The sequence below is a fragment of the Vicia villosa genome, unplaced genomic scaffold (assembly GCF_029867415.1).
Source record: "Vicia villosa cultivar HV-30 ecotype Madison, WI unplaced genomic scaffold, Vvil1.0 ctg.000334F_1_1_1, whole genome shotgun sequence".
NCBI classification, from domain to species: domain Eukaryota; kingdom Viridiplantae; phylum Streptophyta; class Magnoliopsida; order Fabales; family Fabaceae; genus Vicia; species Vicia villosa.
This window is the reverse complement of record NW_026705148.1, coordinates 406,734-429,671: the sequence shown is the minus strand read 5'-3', so window position 1 is coordinate 429,671 and position 22,938 is coordinate 406,734. Positions and strand designations below refer to the sequence as shown.

The 22,938-nt window shown below is 39.5% G+C and overlaps 1 protein-coding gene across 1 annotated transcript; it reads left to right on the top strand.

Annotated features, from left to right (window-relative positions):
• The first annotated feature begins 11,877 nt into the window (after positions 1 to 11,877).
• LOC131626905 (uncharacterized) lies at positions 11,878 to 14,613 on the top strand. Its single transcript, XM_058897738.1, has 4 exons — positions 11,878 to 12,270; positions 12,362 to 13,543; positions 13,855 to 13,971; positions 14,305 to 14,613. The coding sequence occupies exons 1-4, from the start codon at positions 11,878 to 11,880 to the stop codon at positions 14,611 to 14,613; spliced, it is 2,001 nt and encodes a 666-aa protein (XP_058753721.1).
• Positions 14,614 to 22,938: the final 8,325 nt, after the last annotated feature.

Below are 22,938 nucleotides of genomic sequence, written 5' to 3'. Positions count from 1 at the left end.
TTAGAGTGAAAAATCAACAGTCAAAGTTAATTTTCTTTTTGTTGTTTTTGTTTTATGTGAAAGATGAAAGTTTATTTACATGACTTGTTAAAAAACACAGCCATAATAAATAATTAATATTTACTGTATGCGAGCAAAATTACCGATAATAACCCTGAAAATCATTTAATGCACAGAAAAATAAATATTTGACTGGCAGAAAACACACAAAATATTATCTGAATAATTAAGCAACAATATGACAAATAGTACAACATTTAATACTGACAGTACAAACATTACATACTATAATGAACAGTACGACGAATAAACGGTACATTTAAGAAAATAAGAGATACGGCAAACTTTAAGAATGACGATTAATAACCCATGCTATGACCAACAGAAAATAGATGATCGGGAGTGTAACCATCGCAGGTCCACATTTTTCAGGACTATGCAGACAGAAGAAGGACATGATCACCGTAGCAATGATGATGACCATAAGAAAACACGTTTCCATCCGCTTTGCCATTTTGCCGGGGAGGAAGAGAGAATGGATATGAAGTAGAAATTTGAGAAATGATTTAGAATTTGATGTGAGATTTTATGAAAAAAATGAGAGGTATTTATAGAATGAAAAGAGGGATAGAGACGTTGGGGAATGAAGTGATTCCGTACAAAAGAAAAATTTGAGTGGAAGTAAGATTTGAAAGAGAGTGTATGATAGTGTTGGGAAAAAGAGAGATGTGTAGAATAAAGTTAAGATTTGATTTTTGAAAAAGAGATTTGAAAAGAGATTTTGAAAATAATGGAATATAGTACAAAAGTTAGTGGGAAACAAAAATTAATAATAATTTACTTGTTACCAGTACAGTCTGAATCCCGGACTCTGCGCCTGCAAAAGATTTAACTCTGTACCAATTGCGTCAGTACTACTTATCTGTAAATAAATATCAAATAAATAGCGTGTGTGAAGTAATAAACAGTAACTGGCGTTTGCGTAAGAATAAATTCAACATCAAGACAAAATACTGTATAAGAAAAAAATTCTAAAAATCAAGTATTCATAAATCAGGATGTGAAAATCCAAGATTATATGAAACTCTTAATTTTTAGATTGAAGTTTTCTTGAAAAAAGATGCGGGCAAATTTTGGGGTATAACAACGTGGTTGCAGCATTTCTGCATGTTTAACATATATCTAACAAAACTTCTTTGATCTTGAAGAAACAAGGTATCATGATTGATAAATTCACGTTGAGAAAAGATTAGTTCTAGAGAACCCAAAATCTTCAAAACTGTGGCGCACCGCATAGTGTATTGATTATTGAAAATACAACATTCTAAAGAGTAAAGTCGAAAAGTTAGAATATCTTTCTGATAGAAAAGGAAAGCCACTGTGACTGCGTGTTTGGCCTTAGATGGTGACTTCTATAGCAGAATGGGTTGATCATAGTTTTCTTTTCTCTTTGTTATACAAAGAAGATGAAATCAATATAACCTTTCTATAATTAGAAAGGCTACATCCTTTAGAGTGTGTTTAGATGAAATATTTTTATGTGAGAAAGTAATTTTTAGACGGAATTTAAAATGATTTGATCAAAATTCATTGTTTAGATTATAAATATGATGAATTGTTAAAAAGATGTAAATTTATGAAGTATTTTATCCAAGTTAAATTTAAGGAATTTAATATAACAAATAAAAAGTAAAAAATTTGAAATTGCTCCTTCACTCTAAATAAGTCTTTAATAATTTTTAAATTTTACAAATTAGTCCCTTCAAATTTTCAAAAATTACAAATTGGTCCATATTTTACATTTTTAAAATTTGGCCAAAAAGTTTTAAAATTTATGAAAATGATCCCAAAAATTGAACAATGAATCATTTTAATATTTCATCCAAACAAATGAATTTAAAAATGAATGGATTTCAATTGAATCATTTTAAATTATTTAGAATTTTAAATTTCTTAAAATTTCTCAATTACCTCATCCAAACACACTCTTAATATTGAAAATAGGAACGATCTTGAAGGAATTTGTTGGTAAATTTTTGTTACTCTGCTGTAACAAATCAACATAAGAAACACAAACAAGGCTATATATTGACCTTTCTCTTCCTTAGTAGTAATTTTTTTTATATATTTAAAAAGGCACCAAATTATTTTAAGAATAATTTTAATTATTTTTTTCTTATATGAAAGAGCATGCTAATATTTAAAGTATGTACCATTTTAATTATTTTAGATGGGTGAGTAATTTTTATTACCATTCGATGCTAAAAAATCACACCAAATATTTCATTTAAAATAAATATAATTGTTTTAAAATTTAAATAGATACGACTAAGTTATAACATTCTCACTTATATTTTCGATATCTATAAATTTTAACAAATATATAAAGTCCAATTTAGTATAGAAAGAAACTCACACACTTATAAAATGTAAAAAAATAAAAAAATTGTGAGTTCGAGTACCCTTTGATCACGTCTGAAAATTTGTAGTGTTATTTATTGTGATTTCTCCTATACAATTCTTTTATTGTGATATTTACATATGTGTGTGACTACTCAGATAATGTGATGTATATTATTTTTAATTTTGTAATTAAAATTCAAATTTATAATAAAATAAAATTAGTCTACATCGCTCTGGTCTTATTCTAGTACATATTAAAAAAAATAACAAAGAATCAATTTATGAAAAAAATTGAGAAAGATTGAAAAAGTATTATGAACAAATCTTATTTTGTAAGTCTTCAAAATAGATCTAAGAAAACATAAACATCAATAAATATTAGAATAAATTAATTAACAAAAGAAATAATTTATGAAAAGAAAATTAACAGAAATGGAAGAACTCTAATGATTAATCTGGTCATAATATTTCCATTTATTTCTCTATTAACTAATTGGCTACATTTATAAATGTAATTATTGCATCAGCACAACAAACGTGATCAAGGATGCATGTTTTGTTTTATTTAAAAATTTTAGTAACTAACATAAAATTCATGCGCCGGAGTTACCAAGTTTTATTTCTAATTTTATTATTAATTAATTAAGGCTTAAATAGTCTTTTGTTTTAAGTAAGTTAGCGTGTTTTTCGTTTTTGTCCATGTATCTTATTTTTCTTGAAAATAATCCCTGAATGTTAAAATCCTTTTGATTTTAGTTCCTAGAGTTAAAATCCGCAGGAAAATCCGCATGTTTCTTACGGATTTTTCTTTAAATTTTCCCGCGGATTTTAATTTTAGGGACTAAAACCAAAAGGATTTTAACATTTTGGATCATTTCCAAGAAAAATAAGATAGAAAGACGAAAATAAAAAATACACCAACTTATATGAACCAAAAGACTATTTAAGCCATTAATTAATTAAAAGGTCTAATAAAAAAGATTTTGCAGGAAAGTTTTGAGATAAAATTATAAGATTATGTGTATTTGCAAGGAGAATAATTACATTAAATTGTAATCAAATTAAAATAAAATAATAATAATAGGAATAATAAAAAACAATTTTTTTTACAGAGATACCCTTACTTTTAGCATCAAATGTTACTAAAAAAAAGACTTAACAATTTTAATAAATAAGATTATTTTTTGAAAATGATTTTCACTACATTAACAATTCTCTCGATATATAAGCATAGAAAAATTTGAAGAATATCTCATTACACCCTGGTCATCTGGCAAAATTCTAATTATGCCCCCTGCTTTCGTAGATGTACATCCGAAAGCACAATTTATTTCAAAAAATGTGTTTCTTTTCGTAGGTACATATACGAAAGCGTTAAAAAACATAGTAAATGTTAGCTTAATTCAAATTATTTCAGTTCAACAATTGCTCCGTAGGTACATCTACGGAACATGTTAAAAATAGAGTGTTTCGTAGATGTACCTACGGAATATTCTGTAATCACTATGCCATAAAAGGCATACGACAACGCTTTTTGGGTTTTAAAAGCGCTGCCATAGGTGGTGCTACTATAGGTTTTAGCAGTGCTTTTTGTTTAGGCAAAAGCGCTGTCGTAGGTAGGCCTAAGGCAGCGGTTTCTCTTAAAAAGCACTTTTATATATAGGCCTAAGACAGCGCTTTTTTCTTGAAAAGCGCTTTCGTAGGCCTACTTTAGAATGCCTTTTAAGCTTTCTAAAGTAGGCTTATGAAAGCACTTTTTAAGAAAAAGCGCTGCTTTAGGCCTTTCTATGAAAGCGCTTTTTAAAAAAAGCCCTGCCTTAGACCTACCAACGACAGCGCTTTTAAAAGCACTTTCATATATAGGCCTAAAGCAGTTAGGCCTACCTACGACAGCGCTTTTAAAAGCGCTTTCATATATAGGTCTAAAGCAGCGCTTTTTCTTAAAAAGCGCTTTCATAGATAGCCTAAGGCAGCGCTTTTTCTTAAAAAGCGTTTTCGTTAGTGTTTTTAATAAACCTATTATTTTTATAATTTCTAAACCTGCATTTTTGGCAGCATTATTTCATGAACCTGTAAGTTACCATTGTTATCCCATAAACCTATAATTTACAATCGTAATCCCAATATTTCAGTAATCTCATTATTTCAACAAAGAAGCGATTTCGATTATATACAAAAAAGGCATTATAAATTATACCATTACATTATATATCATTGTAATTTATCCAAAATATATATACACCGATTCACATATTTTTAACATGACCAAAACAACTAAACCAATTCACATTACATTATAACAATAAGAAACCTTTTCTATGTATCTGTGAAACAATCCCACCTATTCTACAAATTCCAACATCATTCTCATCATTCCAAGCCATGTTCAATAAAACCTTTTGATTTCATCTTGCATATCCTCACTTCAAGCTTAGCCATGTCTCAATTCAACCAATGCCCTTCTACACCAATCATGAACTGCCCCTACATAAAACCAGAAAACCAAATTTAAAGAAGAAACCAAGATACTACAACATATCATCCATACAAAATCCAAGTTCAATTTACCATTTCGAACAGCTACACATAAATGCATATAACTGGAAGCCGAGCATTCTATTTGATCCGCATTCAAGTTCAGTCAAGTATATATATTTCTAATAGACTTCGTCACCATTTCCAATTAACTTCTCTTACTAATATATCTATAACCAACTAACAGATTTTTATGCTATCAAAAACTAACATTCACTAACGTATTCAGTTCTAATAGCATAACTTTCCCTGACACTAACTAACCTTCCTATTTGTCAAACTAACAGAATTCCAATAACTAACAATTCTAACCAACCTTCTACCTAAAACCTCTAACAGATAACAATAACTAACTTCTAACTCGTAACCACCAAAACAGAAATCCTCTTTGATTCTTTGCGCAATAAAATATTGACACAATTCCTCTTTGATTTCTTTCAACTTAAGTTTCGTGTAATGAGCATACTTGACTTCATCAAAGTACTACAAAAAATAAACATGATTTAGTTAAAAGTAATAAATTATAAGAAATATCCGATAAATAATATAACAAATCCTAAGTTATAAATTCACACCGTGATTGGAATCTCTACTCGATTCATTTGAAGGATTTCTTTGATAAACCTCAAAACGAAGTATCCGCAATCTGTACTGTTTCGCTGTTGAGCACACTACATAGAAAAATAAATAAGAATGTATAGTTGTCTTGTTTTATCAAGTATCATAACTATTATAAGCAAAATTGTGAAAACTAATGTACCTGCACTTTGATCCAAGTAATGTTGCTTGATTTTGTCCGTGATACTCGAAATTCTCTTTGACGTCAGAATACTTGTATTGCTCTAACAAAATAAAAACATATATTTAGAACAATGTCACAGAAAAAATTAAATATATAAATATACACGAATATTTAGAACAATCTCACTTACGTATCAATCATTGACTTCATATCCGGATAATTGGTCCAATCACCATCTACGAATTCAGATAATATACCAATTATTTTACAGGATCCATAGCAACCAACAACCAGTGACGTCTATAAATTAAAACAAAAGTTTATACGAAAATTTTCTACGCAAAAGAAACAAAGATTAGAATAAACTTAGAATGAAAATATAACCCTATTGGAATAGTATTATACGCCCAGAGATACAAGCTTTCTGTATTGTCGGTGGCCATGAATCTCTCGACTAAGTGCTCTCTTATTGAATCCGGTTCCCTATCGATTGTCGCTCCGTTGACACGGGAGGAAGACACGAAATGGAATCTGTTTGACATTAATTGATTCCCGCGCATCAATTTGTCATACAACAACCTTAAATAAAACCATAATAAACATTAGACTATTATTATTGAAATGTGTAAATAAATTGTTCTATTAATTAAATAATATATTGATCGGTTTACCGGATGTATGAGTGCATAACACCGACGCCTACGTTGTTCAGCCTTTCCATTGAATGCTTTTCTCCACCCACGGTAGTGATGATTAGAATTTAAGAATCTACGATGACCGAGAAATACATTCATCTGACAATGTTCCAATCGTGTCGTATTGGTTCCATCTTCACAAACAGGACACGCTTTTTGACCTTTATTGTTGTACCCTGATAGATTTCCGTATGCTGGAAAATCATTAATTGTTCCAAACAACATCTCCCTCAAGTTGAAACTTTCTTTCCTATACCCATCATAAACCTCCACATCGTTCTCCCACAAAAACTTTAAATCTTCGATTAAGGGTGCCAAGTACACGTCTATGCCATTCCCTGGTTGTTTAGGCCCAGAAGTTAACATAGATAACATCATGTACTTACGCTTCATACATAGCCACAAAGGTAGGTTATAAATCATAAGAATCACAGGTCATGTGCTATGCGAGATACTTTGAATACTGTGCGGGTTCATTCCATTAGTAGACAATGACAAGCGAAGGTTTCTTGCTTCTTTTCCAAATTCAGGATAATCATTATCAACTTTCATCCACTGTGGTGAATTTGCCGGATGTCGCAACTTTCCATCAATAATTCTTCCATCTGCATGCCAAGTCAAGTGTCTTGAATCGATTTCACTATGATACATGCGTCTAAATCTCGGAATTATAGGAAAATACCATAAGACTTTTGCCGGAGACAAATTTGTAAATTACTCGAGGTTTCATAGTGAAAAAGAGTGCTGAATGTAGGGTTTCGGGCCTCGGAAAATTCATATCTCGCAATCCGCTCGTCGGATTCGCTTGAAACTTTAGATGGAGCTCCGTACCATCATTACCAAGATTTCATATGTTCGGACCATCGGCTGATTGTGCACCGAAAATGCCCAGAATTTTAAGGATCGTCGCGTTGTTTTGGTAAAAAAGTGTGTTTTCGAGTATGTCGCGCCGAGTTCGAAAATTCATAACTCCTTCGATTTGTTAGTGTGTTTATATTTGTGCTTCGCGGCAAGGAGTCACGGTGTAATAAGTCCTATATGGCACTCCGTTAAGTCCTCATGGAAGGCACGCAGAAAGGGTTAGCAATCAACCCCCGCCTAGTCTCATCGAGTCCGTTCGGTATGCGTACGCTACACGTCGCTCGCTTCCGAACATGCACAAAGTCTTGTTATCGAGTATTTCAGGAAAAGGGTTCATACAGCCGGACTCCCGCCTTTCCTATAGCTCGCGTCACTCGATGTTGATGCTCGGTGTACGCACGCACCGTTTACCTTTACGATCCGTGACGGCTTGGTTGCTGAGAGGAATTTGCTCCTCTTGTCTATGGCCCGATCATTTTCGCGAGGTCTAATGCTTGGTTGACTTGGGTTGAGTTGCTCCCCTTGGCTATGGCGGGACCGCTTTTCTACCACTCGGTCAGTACCGTTGGTTTGTTTGCTTTACGAGCGGAGCTCGTTTGTGTGATATTCTTGTGTGTTGCTTTCTCCTTTTCCCCATAGGTTGTTAGTTTAGTTTAGACTTGTACCCTTTGTATAATAACATTAGGTAGAAAGCTTTCCCCCTTAGCTTAGGTCTTCCTCATGCATTCTTTAAAACACAAACCACAATCTTTGATTTTCTTCTCTTAAGAGCTTGTTATTTCCGCTCCTGTCCCAGCATAAGTCTCCAAAGGTCGAGCAGCGGAGCGCGAATGTAACTCGTTCACCTAAAAAACACAAAACAAACAGAAATTAGTTAGTCGAGCTACGGTACCTCTGATTCCTCAAAAAGGATACGTAGGCAGCGGGGTAGGGCCCGTGCGAGTATAACTCTTTCTCTTCCCTACATTTTGCATGCATTCTAGTCCAGGTTAGTGCAGTTTGCTTACACACCCATAGATTTAGACGCAGGCGTGGATACCATCGAGTACGATGGGCGCGTGGGGTGCTAACACCTTCCCCACGCGTAACCGACTCCCTTACCCTTTTTCTCTGGTCGTGAGACCGTTGTTTTGTTTTGTGGTTTGCTGGCATTCCCTTCCTTTTCAAGATAAATATGTTAGTGGCGACTCTATTAATTTTCGCGGTAGCGACAGCTGGCGACTCTGCTGAGGACGTCTCGACCTATTGCGGGTCCGGACCTAGCAAGTCGATCCTAGCGCTTGTGTGTTTATCTTTGGGGTGTTTTATTGCTTTGCATATCTACCTGTTTGCATTGCATTCTATGTGCGCTTTTACTTTTCTGTATCATATTCTGGACTGTCTGAATTTCTGTCTGTTGGGTGGGTGTTTCAAGAGGTAAAAGGCCCAATACCCAGGCTATGAGTGATACCTTAGGAACTAGGACTAGAGTGGCCGTGACGGACAGAAGGCGTATGCCTGTTTGATCTGATCACGTATCCACGGGCAGAGCTTGGTGGAATGAGGCAATATCGTATGATAACGCCTACATTCAATCCTCTGTTGGCTTTTTGACCTACCCTGGCCTAGATTTACCCGTGAGTGGGGAGGGAATCAATCATTGCTTAACAGGTACATTGATGGTGACTTTGGTTCTTGTTCGTGGGTTACCGCTGTTCTCGTTCGTGGGTTACCGCTGTTCTCGTTCAAGTGTACTATTGGTTCCTGTTCGTGGGGTACTATGATTCTTGTTCGAGTGGTGATATGTGTTCTATTCCAGTGAGTTATTGACTATGGATGTGGGTTCCGTGGTTCGACATTCTATGTTCCGTATGGTATACCGTCTGGGGCCGAACCTTTGGCTCTGTATTATGTGTGTTGTCGGTAGTCCAGAATGCCCGGTGGGTGGAAACAAGTCCCACCACTTTGCATCATAGCATATTTATTTCCCAAAAGAAATGCAAAAAAAATGTATATAATAATAAGCATTTGCATGTCATATTTTCCAGGGATATTCAGGAGTTCACTCAAGTTGAAGATGGACATTCCCACTGATACTGTCAAAGAACGTACGAGGCATACAAGCGCTTACAAGATTCCAGATATTGATGTTTCGGGGTTGATAGGTTTGAGTTCTCGGTTGGAAGGGGAGGTTCTTCGTGACTTCAATCATGATTATGGAAATTTGCTCTCCATCCTCAATACATCTTTTGATCTGATGGCTTTGATCACCTTGTTTCAGTTCTATGATCCACAGTTGAGATGTTTTACATTTCAGGACTATCAATTGGTCCCAACACTCGAGGAGTTTTCTTACATACTCAACATCCGAATTACTGATGATGTACCTTTTGTTCGAGTTCCCAAGGTTGTGAGGTTTGAAAAAATAGCTTAAGCTCTTCACATGGGTATAAAGGAGGTGGAAAGAAATTGGAAGTCATCGGGCGGTGTTTCTGGTTTCTATCTTTGCTTTTTGGTTAGTAGGGCTGAGGATGCAGCTAAGAGATAGCATTGGGTTGATTTTAGTCGTTTGCTTGCTATCATGATCTATGGCATTGTCTTATTCCCATCAAGGGAGAACTTTGTGAGTTTGGCGGCGATTTGTGTCTTCATGAACAAAAACCCTGTGCCAACGTTGCTTGCAAATGCTTACTTTTCGATCCATTCGAGACATAAGAAGGGAGAGTATGTTGTTGGCTCTTGTCTTGCGTTGTTGTATCAGTGGTTCATGTTGGATTTGCCGGTGAGAGGACCTTTTGTGGTCAAGAAGAGTTTTCTTAAGTGGTCAGATAGGATTGTTAACCTCACATCTTATGACATCAGGTGAAACTATTGTGTAGGGAAGGTTTGGAACATCATCACTAGTTGCGGTCAATATCCCAATGTTCCTCTCATGGGAACCAGAGGTTGTATTAGTTATAATCCCATGCTCGTTTACCGTCAATTGGGGTATGCAATGGAAGGGTCTCAGAAGCATGTAGAAGCGTTTGAATCAGTGTACTTTGCCGATGGTAAAGATCCTCTGAAGCTAGAAAAGATAGCGTATGCTTGGGCTAAAGTTCACAAGAGAGATCAGACTACTTTGAGCAAGAAGGTTCCTATTGCTATGGGTCCTTACTGGGAGTGGGTCGAGGCGAGAGTGAAAGATTTGTTGTTGCCATTTGTGAGGTCGGATCCATTGTATGAACAACCTCCTGTGGTCTTGTCTGATACAGTTGCGGCTGAACTCTATACTCAGGCCAAAGCAGACAACATCAAGCTAAAAGCAAAGGACAAAGAGGTTGGCTTGGAGAGGTATTTTCAAGATCACGAAAAGGCAGAATTGGCTCGTAAGCTCAAGCATGCGTAAGGTGAAGGTTCAAACATGACGCGTGCTCAAAGGCGATCTCATGACTTGATGGAAGAAAGCTTGTACCGAAAACAGCAGGAATGTGCGAAGTTGCGAAGGTCCGAAAACAATAGCAAGAGAAAGGTGCAGGATTCGGAAAAGAAATTGATGGAAGAGAAAGCCAAGTCAGCTCGACTTGAAGAAGAGCTCGCAAGCCTCCGAGCCCAACGGAGAGGAGATGGGGGAGCTCATTCTGTTATCAGACGGTCCTAGTGCTGCTGTGGAGTGGATTTGTTTGGCTCATGGTCGATTTGCTGTTTATTCTTGATGTTTGTCGCCCATATCCAGGATTGTTGGATGGGGTCGCATTTTGATATTCTGGATTTCTTTTGTATGCATTATGAGCACATTGCGACACGATTATGTGTTTTGTTTGTATGAACTCCAATTCTCAGTTATGGTTGAATGAAATATGCTCAGTTGGCCGAATTATTCTCGTGTGTGGATTGTTGTTCAAATATATTCTGTATCAGGGTTTCTATGTCCTATCCGAAAATGGGATGAACTCTTGGATACCTGAAATTTGACAAACATTTCATGCATATCATTCATATACCATACATTTCATATATTTGCAGGTTTTGCAGGGCTTATATCTCACGTCTCGCTGTTTTGTTATCAGAAGGTGTTCTAAGACGGCTAATCACCCGTATCCGACTAGGAGCAATCAGAGAAGGCAGATGGAACAGATTCAGGAACAAATGGTAGAGATGAGAGCTCAACTGACGGAGCAGATGAATGCGCAGATGGCGCAGTTTAGGGAAGCATTGACTAATGTGACCAAGGGGCAGGATGACTTGCGGGTTCTTGTCGAGAACTCTAGAAGGAATGAGAATGGAGGACATCAAGGGCTGTTTGACGATGTGTCTGGAAGGATTGACGATCATCATGATCCGAATGAGTTTGACCATGTGGTAGGGCACTATAATCCTTTCAACCAGCATCACGGGTTTCCACCCCCACCTCCATCTCGTCTGTTGGGAAGGAGAGACAATCAGAACCGTGGTAATTTGGATTTCAATGTTGAGAACTTTGATCAGGTATCAAGGCATAGTGCTGAGGGTGCACATGATGAAGTTGAAAGGTATCGTCTGATTGAAGAACGTCTCAGAGCTGTTGAAGGCAAAGGGGTGTTAGGCATGGATATCAATGACTTGGGGTTGGTTCCTGGTGTGAGGATTCCACCAAAATTCAAAGTTCCGTCTTTTGACAAATACAATGGGGCGACCTGCCCTATGACTCATGTTAAGGCGTATTATCGGAAGATGTCTGTATATTCTGAGGATGGGGGTTTTCTAATGCACTTCTTCCAGGATAGTCTTGCTGGGGCTTCCTTGGAGTGGTATGTTCAACTTGAGCGCACTCATATCCATTCTTGGAGAGATCTTGTGGAGGCTTTCATTAAGCATTATCAGTACAACGTTGATATGGCACCCAATAGGACTCAGTTGCAGAGTTTGGTTCAGGGGTCTAAAGAATCTTTCAAGGAATACGCTCAGAAATGGCGCGAGTTAGCTGCCAGGGTTCAGCCACCTATGACTGAGCGCGAGATGATCGATATGTTCACCAGTACCTTGTCTGGACACTATTACTTGGCTTGTAGTGCTTCAGCCAACTTTTCTGAAATGGTGAGATATGGCGAACGTGTTGAGATGGGTCTAAAGATGGGGAAAATTCAGTTGGGAGCTTCTTCTAATTCTGATGGTGGTAAGAAGCAAGCTGAGGGTTATGCCAGAAGGAAGGAAGGAAGGGAATGCGGATGCTATATATGGAAGAAGGGGTCCAGGGAGAAATAATTCACAGGTTAATGTTGTCATGATCCCAGTGCCGCAACAACAACAGCATCAGCAGGGACAGCGTTCGAATAATGATCGTTATCCTCCCAGGACTAGGCCTCACAGAAAGATTGATCTGATTTCTATGACCTATGCTCAAGTGCTACAACATTTGCTCAAGATTGAGAAGATTACTTTGAGAGATGCTCCGAATGCTCCGGACACACAATCTCCGAATTACAATGCGAATGCGCGGTGTGCTTTCCTCTCAGGTGCCGCTGGGCATGATACAAAGAGGTGCATTGCATTGAAGAACAAAGTCCAAGACTTGTTGGATCAAAATATAATCCAGTTCACTCCTACACCCAATATTGTCAATAATCCCATGCCTGCCCGTGGCGGAGGTTCGGGTGTGAATGCTATTGAGAACGAAGAGATAAGTGTGGTATCTGATGTGGGCTGTTTGACCTTTCCTCTTGTGTCTGTGAAGCAACATCTGGTTAATAGAGGTATCTTTCCGGGCTATGGTGCGAATTGTGAGAATTGCAGGAGGCAACCCGAAGGTTGTGCTGATTTGAAAAGTATGGTACAAAAGCTGATTGATGAGGGTCCTCTTCAGTTCTATCAAAGATTGAGAGGTGCGAAGAGTAAAGATGGTGAAGTGTCTGTGATCTTAATTCCTTATGAGCCAGTTTCTCCAATATGTATCCAAGTGCCTATTCAGATACCTGTCAGTATCCCGTATGAGGAGCAACCAGCGGCGTTGATGATTACCGTGCCAGGGCCAATTCCATATGAAAGTGAGAGGGCCATCCCTTGGCATTATGGTTCAGACGTGTATTACTATGGCACGAAGGAGGAGGGCGAGCCATCTAAAGAGAAGTTTGTGGAAGCCGCAGTTGCAAACACCGATAATTTCGCTGGTATTGGTAGAATCACTCGCAATGGCAGGGTGTTCTCCCCTCAGCTTGTTCAAAACAATGCAGATGGTTTGGCTAAGGCCAAAGGCAAACAAGTGCTGACTGATGTCCAGAATTCTCCGACTCAGAATGGGCCACCTGATAGTGCTGTGCCTTCCAAGGATGTAGAAGAATTATTGAGAATCATCAGGAAATCCGATTACAAAGTTGTTGAGCAGTTGGGTCAGACCCAATCAAGGATTTCCATATTGCAATTGTTGATGTGCTCGGAGGGTCATAGAGATGCTCTCTTGAGAATTCTGAATGGTGCTTACGTCCCGCATGAAATATCTGTGAATCAGCTAGAGGCGGTAGCCAATAATATCTCTGCTGGGAACGGTTTGGGGTTTACTGATCGTGATCTTCCTCCAGAAGGGAGAAACCATAACAAGGCTTTGCATATTTCGATCAAGTGTAAGGAACGACTTTGTCCCGTGTTTTGGTTGATACTGGGTCTTCTTTGAATGTACTTCCCAAGTCGGCCCTCATGCGAATTGATTATGCTGGTGTCGAGTTGAGGCCTAGTGATTTGGTGGTGCGCGCTTTTGACGGTTCAAGGAGGTCTGTGTTCGGAGAGGTAGATTTACCAATCCAGGTTGGTCCCGAGGTCTTCACCATAACCTTTTACGTAATGGATATTCAACCTGCTTACTGTTGTCTGTTGGGACGACCGTGGATTCACAAGGCTGGCGCTGTGACATCCACTCTTCATCAGAAGTTGAAGTATCCGGTTGACGGTAAAGTGGTGACGGTTTGTGGTGAAGAAGATTATATCGTGAGTCACTTGTCCTCTTTTCGATATGTGGAGATCGAAGGTGAAATACATGAGACGCCGTTCCAAGCGTTCGAGGCTGTGAATGTTGTGAGAATTCCTCCTTATGAGATAACGAAGCCAGGAACGGTTATGTCTTCCTTGAAAGACGCATAGGTTGTTGTTGAGACTGGAAAGGTAGAAGGCTGGGGGCAGGTAATTGACGTGCGTCCCAAATTTGACAAGAATGGTTTGGGTTTCAATCCTAGAAGGCGAAATACATCGCCAAAGCCTAATATCCTTAGCCCAATCAGGTTTGTGAGCGGAGGTGTCATTCAAGATGGTCAGGTTAATGCCCTTGTCAATGGTGAAGAAATGGATAGTGACTGTGATTTTGATAGCTGGAATCGTCCAAGTGCTTCTGGAGAGAAGATCAACAACTGGACAATCGAAGATGTCATTCAAGTCACACAGGCTCAGGAGTAAATTCCTTGTTTTTACTTTTCTTATCATGACATAATTCCTACGCTCTGCCCAAGGCGTAGTGAATCATTTGTAGGGCCATGCAGTTCGCATTTTCAAAGTTAATCATGAAATAAAAGGACGTTTTTGCATTCAAATGTTTTGCTCTTTGTCTTTCTTTTTAACTTTTTCCTTTAAATGGCAATGTTTTCGCACACACTTGCACATAGCTTAAAAATAAAACTAAAATAAAAATATCAATCATGCAGATGTTCCACCACCACGAATTCCATTGGTAACAGTTCCGCTATTGCTTGTTATGATTTTGACAATCCGATCTACCAAGCCGAGGAGGAAGCTTATGAAGATTGTGATCCACCCGATGAGTTGGCCAGATTATTGAAACAGGAAAAGAAAGCGATTCAGCCGCATCAGGAGGTAATCGAGATGGTAAATGTTGGCACTAAAGAGCAAGTCCGGGAAGTCAAGGTAGGGGTTGTGCTTGAGGATAGTGTGAAACAGAGGTTTATTGCTATGTTGAAAGAGTATGCGGACATCTTTGCTTGGTCCTATGAGGACATGCCAGGTCTTGATACAGATATTGTGGTACACCGTCTACCTCTCAAAGAAGATAATCCTCCTGTCAAGCAGAAGCTTCGAAGGACTCGCCCAGATATGTCTGAGAAGATTAAGAAAGAGGTTGAGAAACAGTTTGATGCTGGCTTTCTGCAAGTTATGAACTACCCGCCGTGGGTTGCTAATATTGTTCCTGTACCTAAGAAGGACGGAAAGGTCAGGATGTGTGTGGACTACAGAGATCTGAATAGGGCGAGTCCGAAATATGATTTTCCTCTTCCCCACATTGATGTGTTGGTGGATAATATTGCTCCTTTTAAAGTGTTTTCCTTCATGGATGGCTTCTCTGGGTACAATCAGATCAAAATGGCACCAGAAGACATGGAGAAAACAACGTTTATCACACCGTGGGGAACTTTCTGCTACAAAGTCATGCCTTTTGGGTTGAAAAACGTCGGGGCAACGTATCAGCGCGCCATGGTGACTCTTTTTCACGACATGATTCACAAAGAGATCGAGGTGTATGTCGACGACATGATTGCAAAGTCTCACACTGAAGAAGAGCACTTGGTTCACTTGCAGAAGTTGTTTGAAAGGCTTCGGGAATTCAGACTAAGGTAGAATCCAAACAAGTGCACTTTTGGAGTGCGATCGGGAAAGCTATTGGGCTTTGTTGTTAGTGGAAAAGGTATTGAGGTTGATCCTGCGAAAATAAAAGGCTATACAAGAGATGCCTGAGCCGAGAATAGAAAAAGAGGTCCGTGGTTTCTTAGGGAGGTTGAACTACATTGCTAGATTCATCTCTCATCTTACAGCCACATGTGAACCAATATTCAAATTGCTAAGAAAAGATCAGACGGCCAGGTGGAATAATGATTGTCAAAAAGCATTCAAAAAAGTGAAAGAGTATCTGCAGGAACCTCCGATACTAATGCCTCCAGTTCCGGGAAGGCCTTTGATTATGTATCTCACAGTTCTTGAAAATTCAATGGTATGTGTGCTGGGTCAACATGACGAGTCTGGCCGAAAAGAGCATGCAATATACTACCTTAGCAAAAAGTTTACCAACTGTGAATCCCGATACTCACTGCTCGAGAAAACTTGATGTGCTTTGGTGTGGGCTGCTCGCCGGCTGAGGCAGTATATGTTGGTTCACACCACCTTGTTGATTTCCAAGATGGATCCTATCAAGTATGTATTTGAGAAGCCCGCTCTTTCCGGAAGAGTAGCCAGGTGGCAAATGATTTTGACTGAATACGATATCCAGTATACTACCCAGAATGCCATCAAAGGTAGTGTGTTGGTGGATTATCTTGCGCATCAGCCGGTCGAAGATTATGAACCGATGAAGTTTGAATTCCCCGATGAGGACGTTTTGTACATCAGAGATTGTAACATTCCTGGACCAGAGGAAGGACCCGAACCAGGATCGCGATGGACGCTCGTGTTCGATGGTGCCTCTAATGCACTCGGGAATGGTGTTGGAGCTGTAATTACTTCTCCATCAGGTTTTCATATTCCGTTTACAGCCAAAATTTGTTTTGATTGCATTAATAATATGGCTGAGTATGAAGCTTGCATCTATGGTATCGAAGCTGCGATCGACTTGCGAATCAAATACTTGAAAGTTTATGGAGATTCCAATCTTGTCATTAGCCAGATCAATGGAGATTGGGAAACTCGCCATCAGAATCTGATTCCATACAGGGAGCATGTGATGAGAATTATTCCATACTTTGATGAGATCACATTCGAGCATATTTCTAGAGAAGAGAACAATCTTGCTGATGCTCTCGCTACTTTGGCTTCCATGTTCAAAGTGAAATGGGCCAATGAAGCGCCTAATATCACCATCAACAGGTTGGATGAACCAGCATTTTGCTTTGAGGCTGATGTTGAGTTGGATGGTAATCCATGGTATCATGATATCAAGAAGTTCCTCGAAACTCAAGAGTATCCACCCGAAGCGTCAGTGACTGATAAGAAATTTTTGAGAAGGTTCGCAGCTAAGTTCTACCTCAACGGTGGGGTTTTGTACAAGAGGCATCATGACGGTGTGTTGCTCCGATGTGTTGTGAAATAAGAAGCTTCGAAAATCATCGAAGAAATGCACGAGGGCGAGTTTGGTACCCATTCTAGTGGGCATACGATGGCTAAGAAGATCTTGAGGGCTGGTTATTATTGGTCCACTATGGAAACTGATTGTCATAACCATGTCAGAAATGTCACAAGTGTCAGATCTATGCTGATAAAGTGCACGTGCCGCCTGTGCCTTTGAATGTCTTGACTTCTCCGTGGCCTTTCGCAATGTGGGGCATTGACATGATTGGAGAAATTAAGCCTACTGCTTCTAATGGACATCGCTTCATTTTGGTTGCCATCGATTACTTCACCAAGTGGTTCGAAGCCGCATCTTATGCGAATGTCACCAAGCAAGTGATTACTCATTTTATCAAGCACAATATAATCTATCGTTATGGGATTCCTGAAAAGATCATTACTGATAATGGATCAAATCTCAATAACAAGATGATGAAGGAGCTTTGTGAGTCCTTTAAGATCAAGCATCACAATTCTTCTCCGTATCGTCCGAAGATGAATGGCGCTGTTGAAGCGGCTAATAAGAACATTAAGAAGATTGTGCAGAAGATGGTAGTGACTTACCGAGATTGGAACGAGACGTTACCTTTTGCTTTGCATGGCTATCGCACCTCTGTGCGCACATCGACCGGGGCAACTCCTTTCTCACTTGTTTACAGCATGGAAGCGGTATTGCCTGTTGAAGTTGAGATTCCTTCCCTGAGGATTATGAAAGACGTTGAGCTTGACGAGTCAGAATGGGTACGGAATCGGATGGATCAGTTGAACCTCATTGATGAGAAGCGCTTAGCGGCTATTGGTCATGGTCAGGTGTACCAGAAGAAGATGAGAAAAGCTTTTGACAAGCGGGTGCGACCCCAAAGCTACAAACCAGGTGACCTGGTATTTAAAAGAATCATTCTTCCTCAGGGTGATCCTCGAGGCAAGTGGACTCCGACATATGAAGGCCCTTTTGTTGTGCAGAAAGTATTCTCTGGCGGTGCCATGATGCTTGCAACGATGGATGGCGAGAATTTTCCGCACCCTGTGAACGCAAATGTAGTCAAAAAATACTTCGCATAGACCTGATAAAAAAAAAAGAAAGAAAAAGAAAAAAAAAAGGGAAAAAAAGGAAAAAAAAAGAGAAGAAGGAAAAATGAATCAGGCAAAAGAATGAAAAAGAAACAAATATACCCACTAAGTTGAAAACCCGAAAGGGCGGCTTAGGCAAAAAGGGGACAAAAGCGACTGACTGCATCTTGCATGCCACCTTGGCAATCACTATTCATACATGCTTAGGGCTCCCGGCCGAGGGATAAGCAAGACTCCGTGTTCTTGAGTTTGCACTTGGCAACTCAAATCCCTAAAGCATCCTCAAAATTCCAATCATCGTGTTTAGGGCTCCCGACCGAGAGATAAGCAAGACTCTGTGTTCTTGAGTTTGTGCATCTGGCAGCTCAAATCCCTAAAGCACTCACGAATTCCCGTCGGGTCCACAAGTTCCGCGATGTTACATCAGTTGTTAAATAGGGCAGTGATTAATCCTAATAAGTTCGGTCTTCCAAAGCAAGGAGATGAGAACGTCGGGGTTATAAAAGTGATAGCGGGATCGAAACCAATGGATATCCGTTTCACATTGCCATTTCTCTTGTATTAAAAAAATGTGTGGTTACCTCTTACTAGGAACTACTTTTGAATTGTGTTCGCTCTTTTATAAGCATTCTGTTTTTGATTAATAAAGATCTTTTTATCTTAAACAGTTGTTTTCTTTTACTGTTTTGTTTGCATAAAACGTCCAGTGTTTGTGTTAAACTTTGCATATGAAAACTGCATTGCTTTTACAATACATGATTAGAAATGATAAAGCCTTTGAATGTACTTCAAAGTTTTGTGTGGCTAGGATGGTTGGCTAAGATGCCATGCCATACCCTGGGGCATTTTCATGTGTTTACTTCGCAGGTACATCCTTTCAAGTATGACGTGTCTGCGCGTTGGTGGATATGTCCTAATGAGAGATTCTCACTCCCCAAGCGCATCCTGATGAGAGATTCTCATTCCCTAGATGAGTACATCTAGATGAGACTTTCTTCGTCCCAAGATTCTCATATCCTCAACAAAACGCATCTCGATACATTCTCCATGCTCCAGAAGTCTTATTCCCCGGCGGAATGCCTTCTCCCCAGTTGAGTCATGATTGGATGGTATCTGATTCCCCAGCAAGCTCTTAATAAGGTGCCTCACCTGATTTCCTCGTTCTCCCTAGTAGAGCACTTCTCTCTCCAACAGATTGACTTGTCTCCCTAAGAGAGTCATCTTATTCCCCAGTGGAGTTATCTTAACAAAAGGTTCTTATGTTAAGTTCCTTATCCCCAGTGGATTTCTCATATCCCTAGTAGATCACTGAGCAGAAGTATTCATCTTCCCCACTGAGTCTTTCCTCAGCAGAGATTCATTTGCATCCTCGGCAGAATCTGTTCTCGTTTAGAACTTCCCCAGCGGAATGTGTTATACACAAGCAAGTTAGTCACTCCCCATCAGAGTTATCTCCATGACTTGCCTTATCTCCACATCCCCAGAGTGTTGAGAATTTGATTCTCCAGTGAAGTTGCCATGGTATTCCCCAACCAGAGCTCGCGTCTAGATTTGATCGTCTCTAGCAGATTTCTGATCCATCTTTGCCAGCTCGCAGTTTGTGACTTCTGGTCACTCATCTTGTCCTCTCTGCAGAGTTTTATATTCTCTCCAGGACTTCTTCAGCAATTCAGTGCTCCTCTGCTGTCTCCTTAAGTAGCGTCCGAGTCATGCATCATTCGCATTGCATTCTCTAAGCGTATAGCGTCTTCCTTCTCGGGAACGTTATTCCATACACATTCATACATGCATCATGCATAAATCATATCATATTTGTTTCTTTCTACAGGAAAGTCATCAAGATATTCTAATGCCTCCCGAAGAGCAGCTCGCCTAGTCATTACAGGCGTTATCCTGATGTTGAGATCAGAAGAGGATTGTTAATTCATCCGTTGAATACATTCCGTTCCCGGCGCACACAGTTCGGATGAGATATCTGTCCTTATTCTTGATATTCAGATCAGTTGAAGGGACCGCCTCCGGATCTCCCAAGATATTCCTAAGGAGCCAGCCACTGATATCTAGATCAGATGGAGATGTCTGCCTGGTTGACTTTGTCATTCAGAAGAGGATTGTTCTACTTATTTTCTGGCGCAGCTCAGATCAGTTCAAAGACATTCCTATTCCCGATGCCCCCAGATCGGTGGAAGATATTTGTTCCTATCCTGATATCCAGCTCAGTTGAAGGAACTGCCTCCGGATCTCTGTCGATCTTCCGAAGGAGCAAGCCCTCTGATACATCAGATCAGTTGGAAATATCTACTCCCTGGCGATTTAGTTCGTTCAGAAGAAGAAACTCGTCTGCCCAGTCCTGATGCCTAACCATCAGTTGAAGACGCTCTCTTTACCCGGCGTACACAGTTCGGAAGAGATATCTGTTCCTATCCTAATATTCAGATTCAGATTAGTTGAAGGAACCGCCTCCGTATCTTCCAAGATCTTACGAAGGAGCAAGCCACTGATATCATCAGATCAAATGGAGATGTCTGCCTGATCGACTTTGTCTTTCAGATGAAGATTGTCCTACTTATTTTCTGGCATCATGTCCAGATCAGTTTAAAGGCATTCTTTCCCCGGCGTACACAGTTCGGAAGAGATATTGTTCCTATCCTGATTTCCAGTTCAGTTGAAGGAACCGCCTCCGGATCCCCATGGTCTTACGAAGGAGTTAGCCACTAATTCCCAGATTAGTAGGAATATCTACCTAATGATTTAATTGCATCAGAAGAGATGTCTGCCCAGATTCCCAGATCATGATTCCCAGATCAGAGATACCTATTACCCATTGATGTCCGAATCAACCGATGTATCTCCTTCGATTCCCAGATCGACTTAAAACATCTATGCCGATGCAAGTTCGGAGACATCTGCTACGTCTGATACTCAGATCAGTCGAGATGTTCCTTCTCTTGATAACCAGATCATTTGAAGTGTTTCCCCTACCTGTGGGTGCCCGTTCCTTCTTATCACAAGTCGGAGCTTATTTAATTATCCAAATCAAGCGAAGTTTTTTCTCCCTGATTGCGGAGTGGTATATTCCTTCTTATTGCAAGACGGAATCTTCTATTGATCAAGAGCGCAAATTTTCGAGTTCATTCTGGTATTCAATCTCCTTCCACCTCAACGGTTCGAAACTTTCGTTTCTCACTCGTCAGGTTCAAGAAGTTTGAATAGGGGCAGCTGTTGCACCCCAAAATTTTCCCTCTTAATTTGATCTATAAGTTATTAATGACGTTTATTTCGATGTTCAAAATTGAAGAAAAATGATAAAGAGTTTTCGTGGGTTTAGGAAGATACGGTGTGAAAAATGGTTTATACAGTGGAAATACGAGAAAATTCATAAGTCCAATTTGGAAGGTGATATGAGCTGAATTCCCCATGAGTCCTGACTATTTCGAAGATATCTACAACTTTCGAGTTTGGCTCAGAAGCCAATTCTTTGAGGAAGGTTGTCAAATTTGTAAATTACTCGAGGTTTCATAGTGAAAAAGAGTGCTGAATGTAGGGTTTCGGGCCTCGGAAAATTCATATCTCGCAATCCGCTCGTCGGATTCGCTTGAAACTTTAGATGGAGCTCCGTACCATCATTACCAAGATTTCATATGTTCGGACCGTCGGCTGATTGTGCACCGAAAATGCCCAGAATTTTAAGGATCGTCGCGTTGTTTTGGTAAAAAAGTGTGTTTTCGAGTATGTCGCGCCGAGTTCGAAAATTCATAACTCCTTCGATTTTTATCGTATGAAGTCCATTCTGGCGGAATTTTCTCAGAAATTTCGTTAGCTTCAATTCTTCGTCACACATGCTTGTTCAGATTTTGAGCCGAAGATGGAGTTTTATCGAGTTCTTTGAGCGGTACTCACAAAATTCTACACAGTCGCACCAGATGAATCGGCGTTTCTCGTCATTCAAACGCGTATAATTTCTTCATCGCTTGTCGGATTGAGATGATTCTCGCGGCGACAAGTCAAGAATTTGGTCGTCTTCACAGTGGCATTGGTTTCGTTCCGGAATTCAGAGCCGAACTGAGTTTCCTTAAAAACGAGCCAAAATAAGACGCACCGAGGGCAATTTGGACATTTCGCGTTGACAATATATAAACTTGTTGCTCTTCACAAATCAAAGAGGAGACTCTCACAATTTCAATTCACCAAAAGATCAAAAACACTTTCTCTCAATTCTCTCTCAATTCTCTTGAATCAAAACCACAAATTACATAAAACTTTCATCAAAATTCATCAATTTTCACCAAGATCAAGAACATGGATTGAAGAATCAAGACTCGAAGTTTGATCTTCTTCTCCTCTCCTCTTAGATCTCGCGCGCTTCTCTCTCTCCCTTCGGATTTCGCGTTCGTGTCGTGTCGCGTTCGTGTCGTGTTCGCGTTCGTATCGTGTTCGTGTTCGCGCTTCGGTTTAGATCTTCATCCGGTAAGCTTTCGGATCTTGAATCAAGTGCTTAATTGTTGATTATTATGTGAATTAGAATCTAGATCTACCTCTTGTTCTTGATTAATGGATGATTGATGATGATTGATCGGTGAATTAGTTCATCTTTTGCTCGAA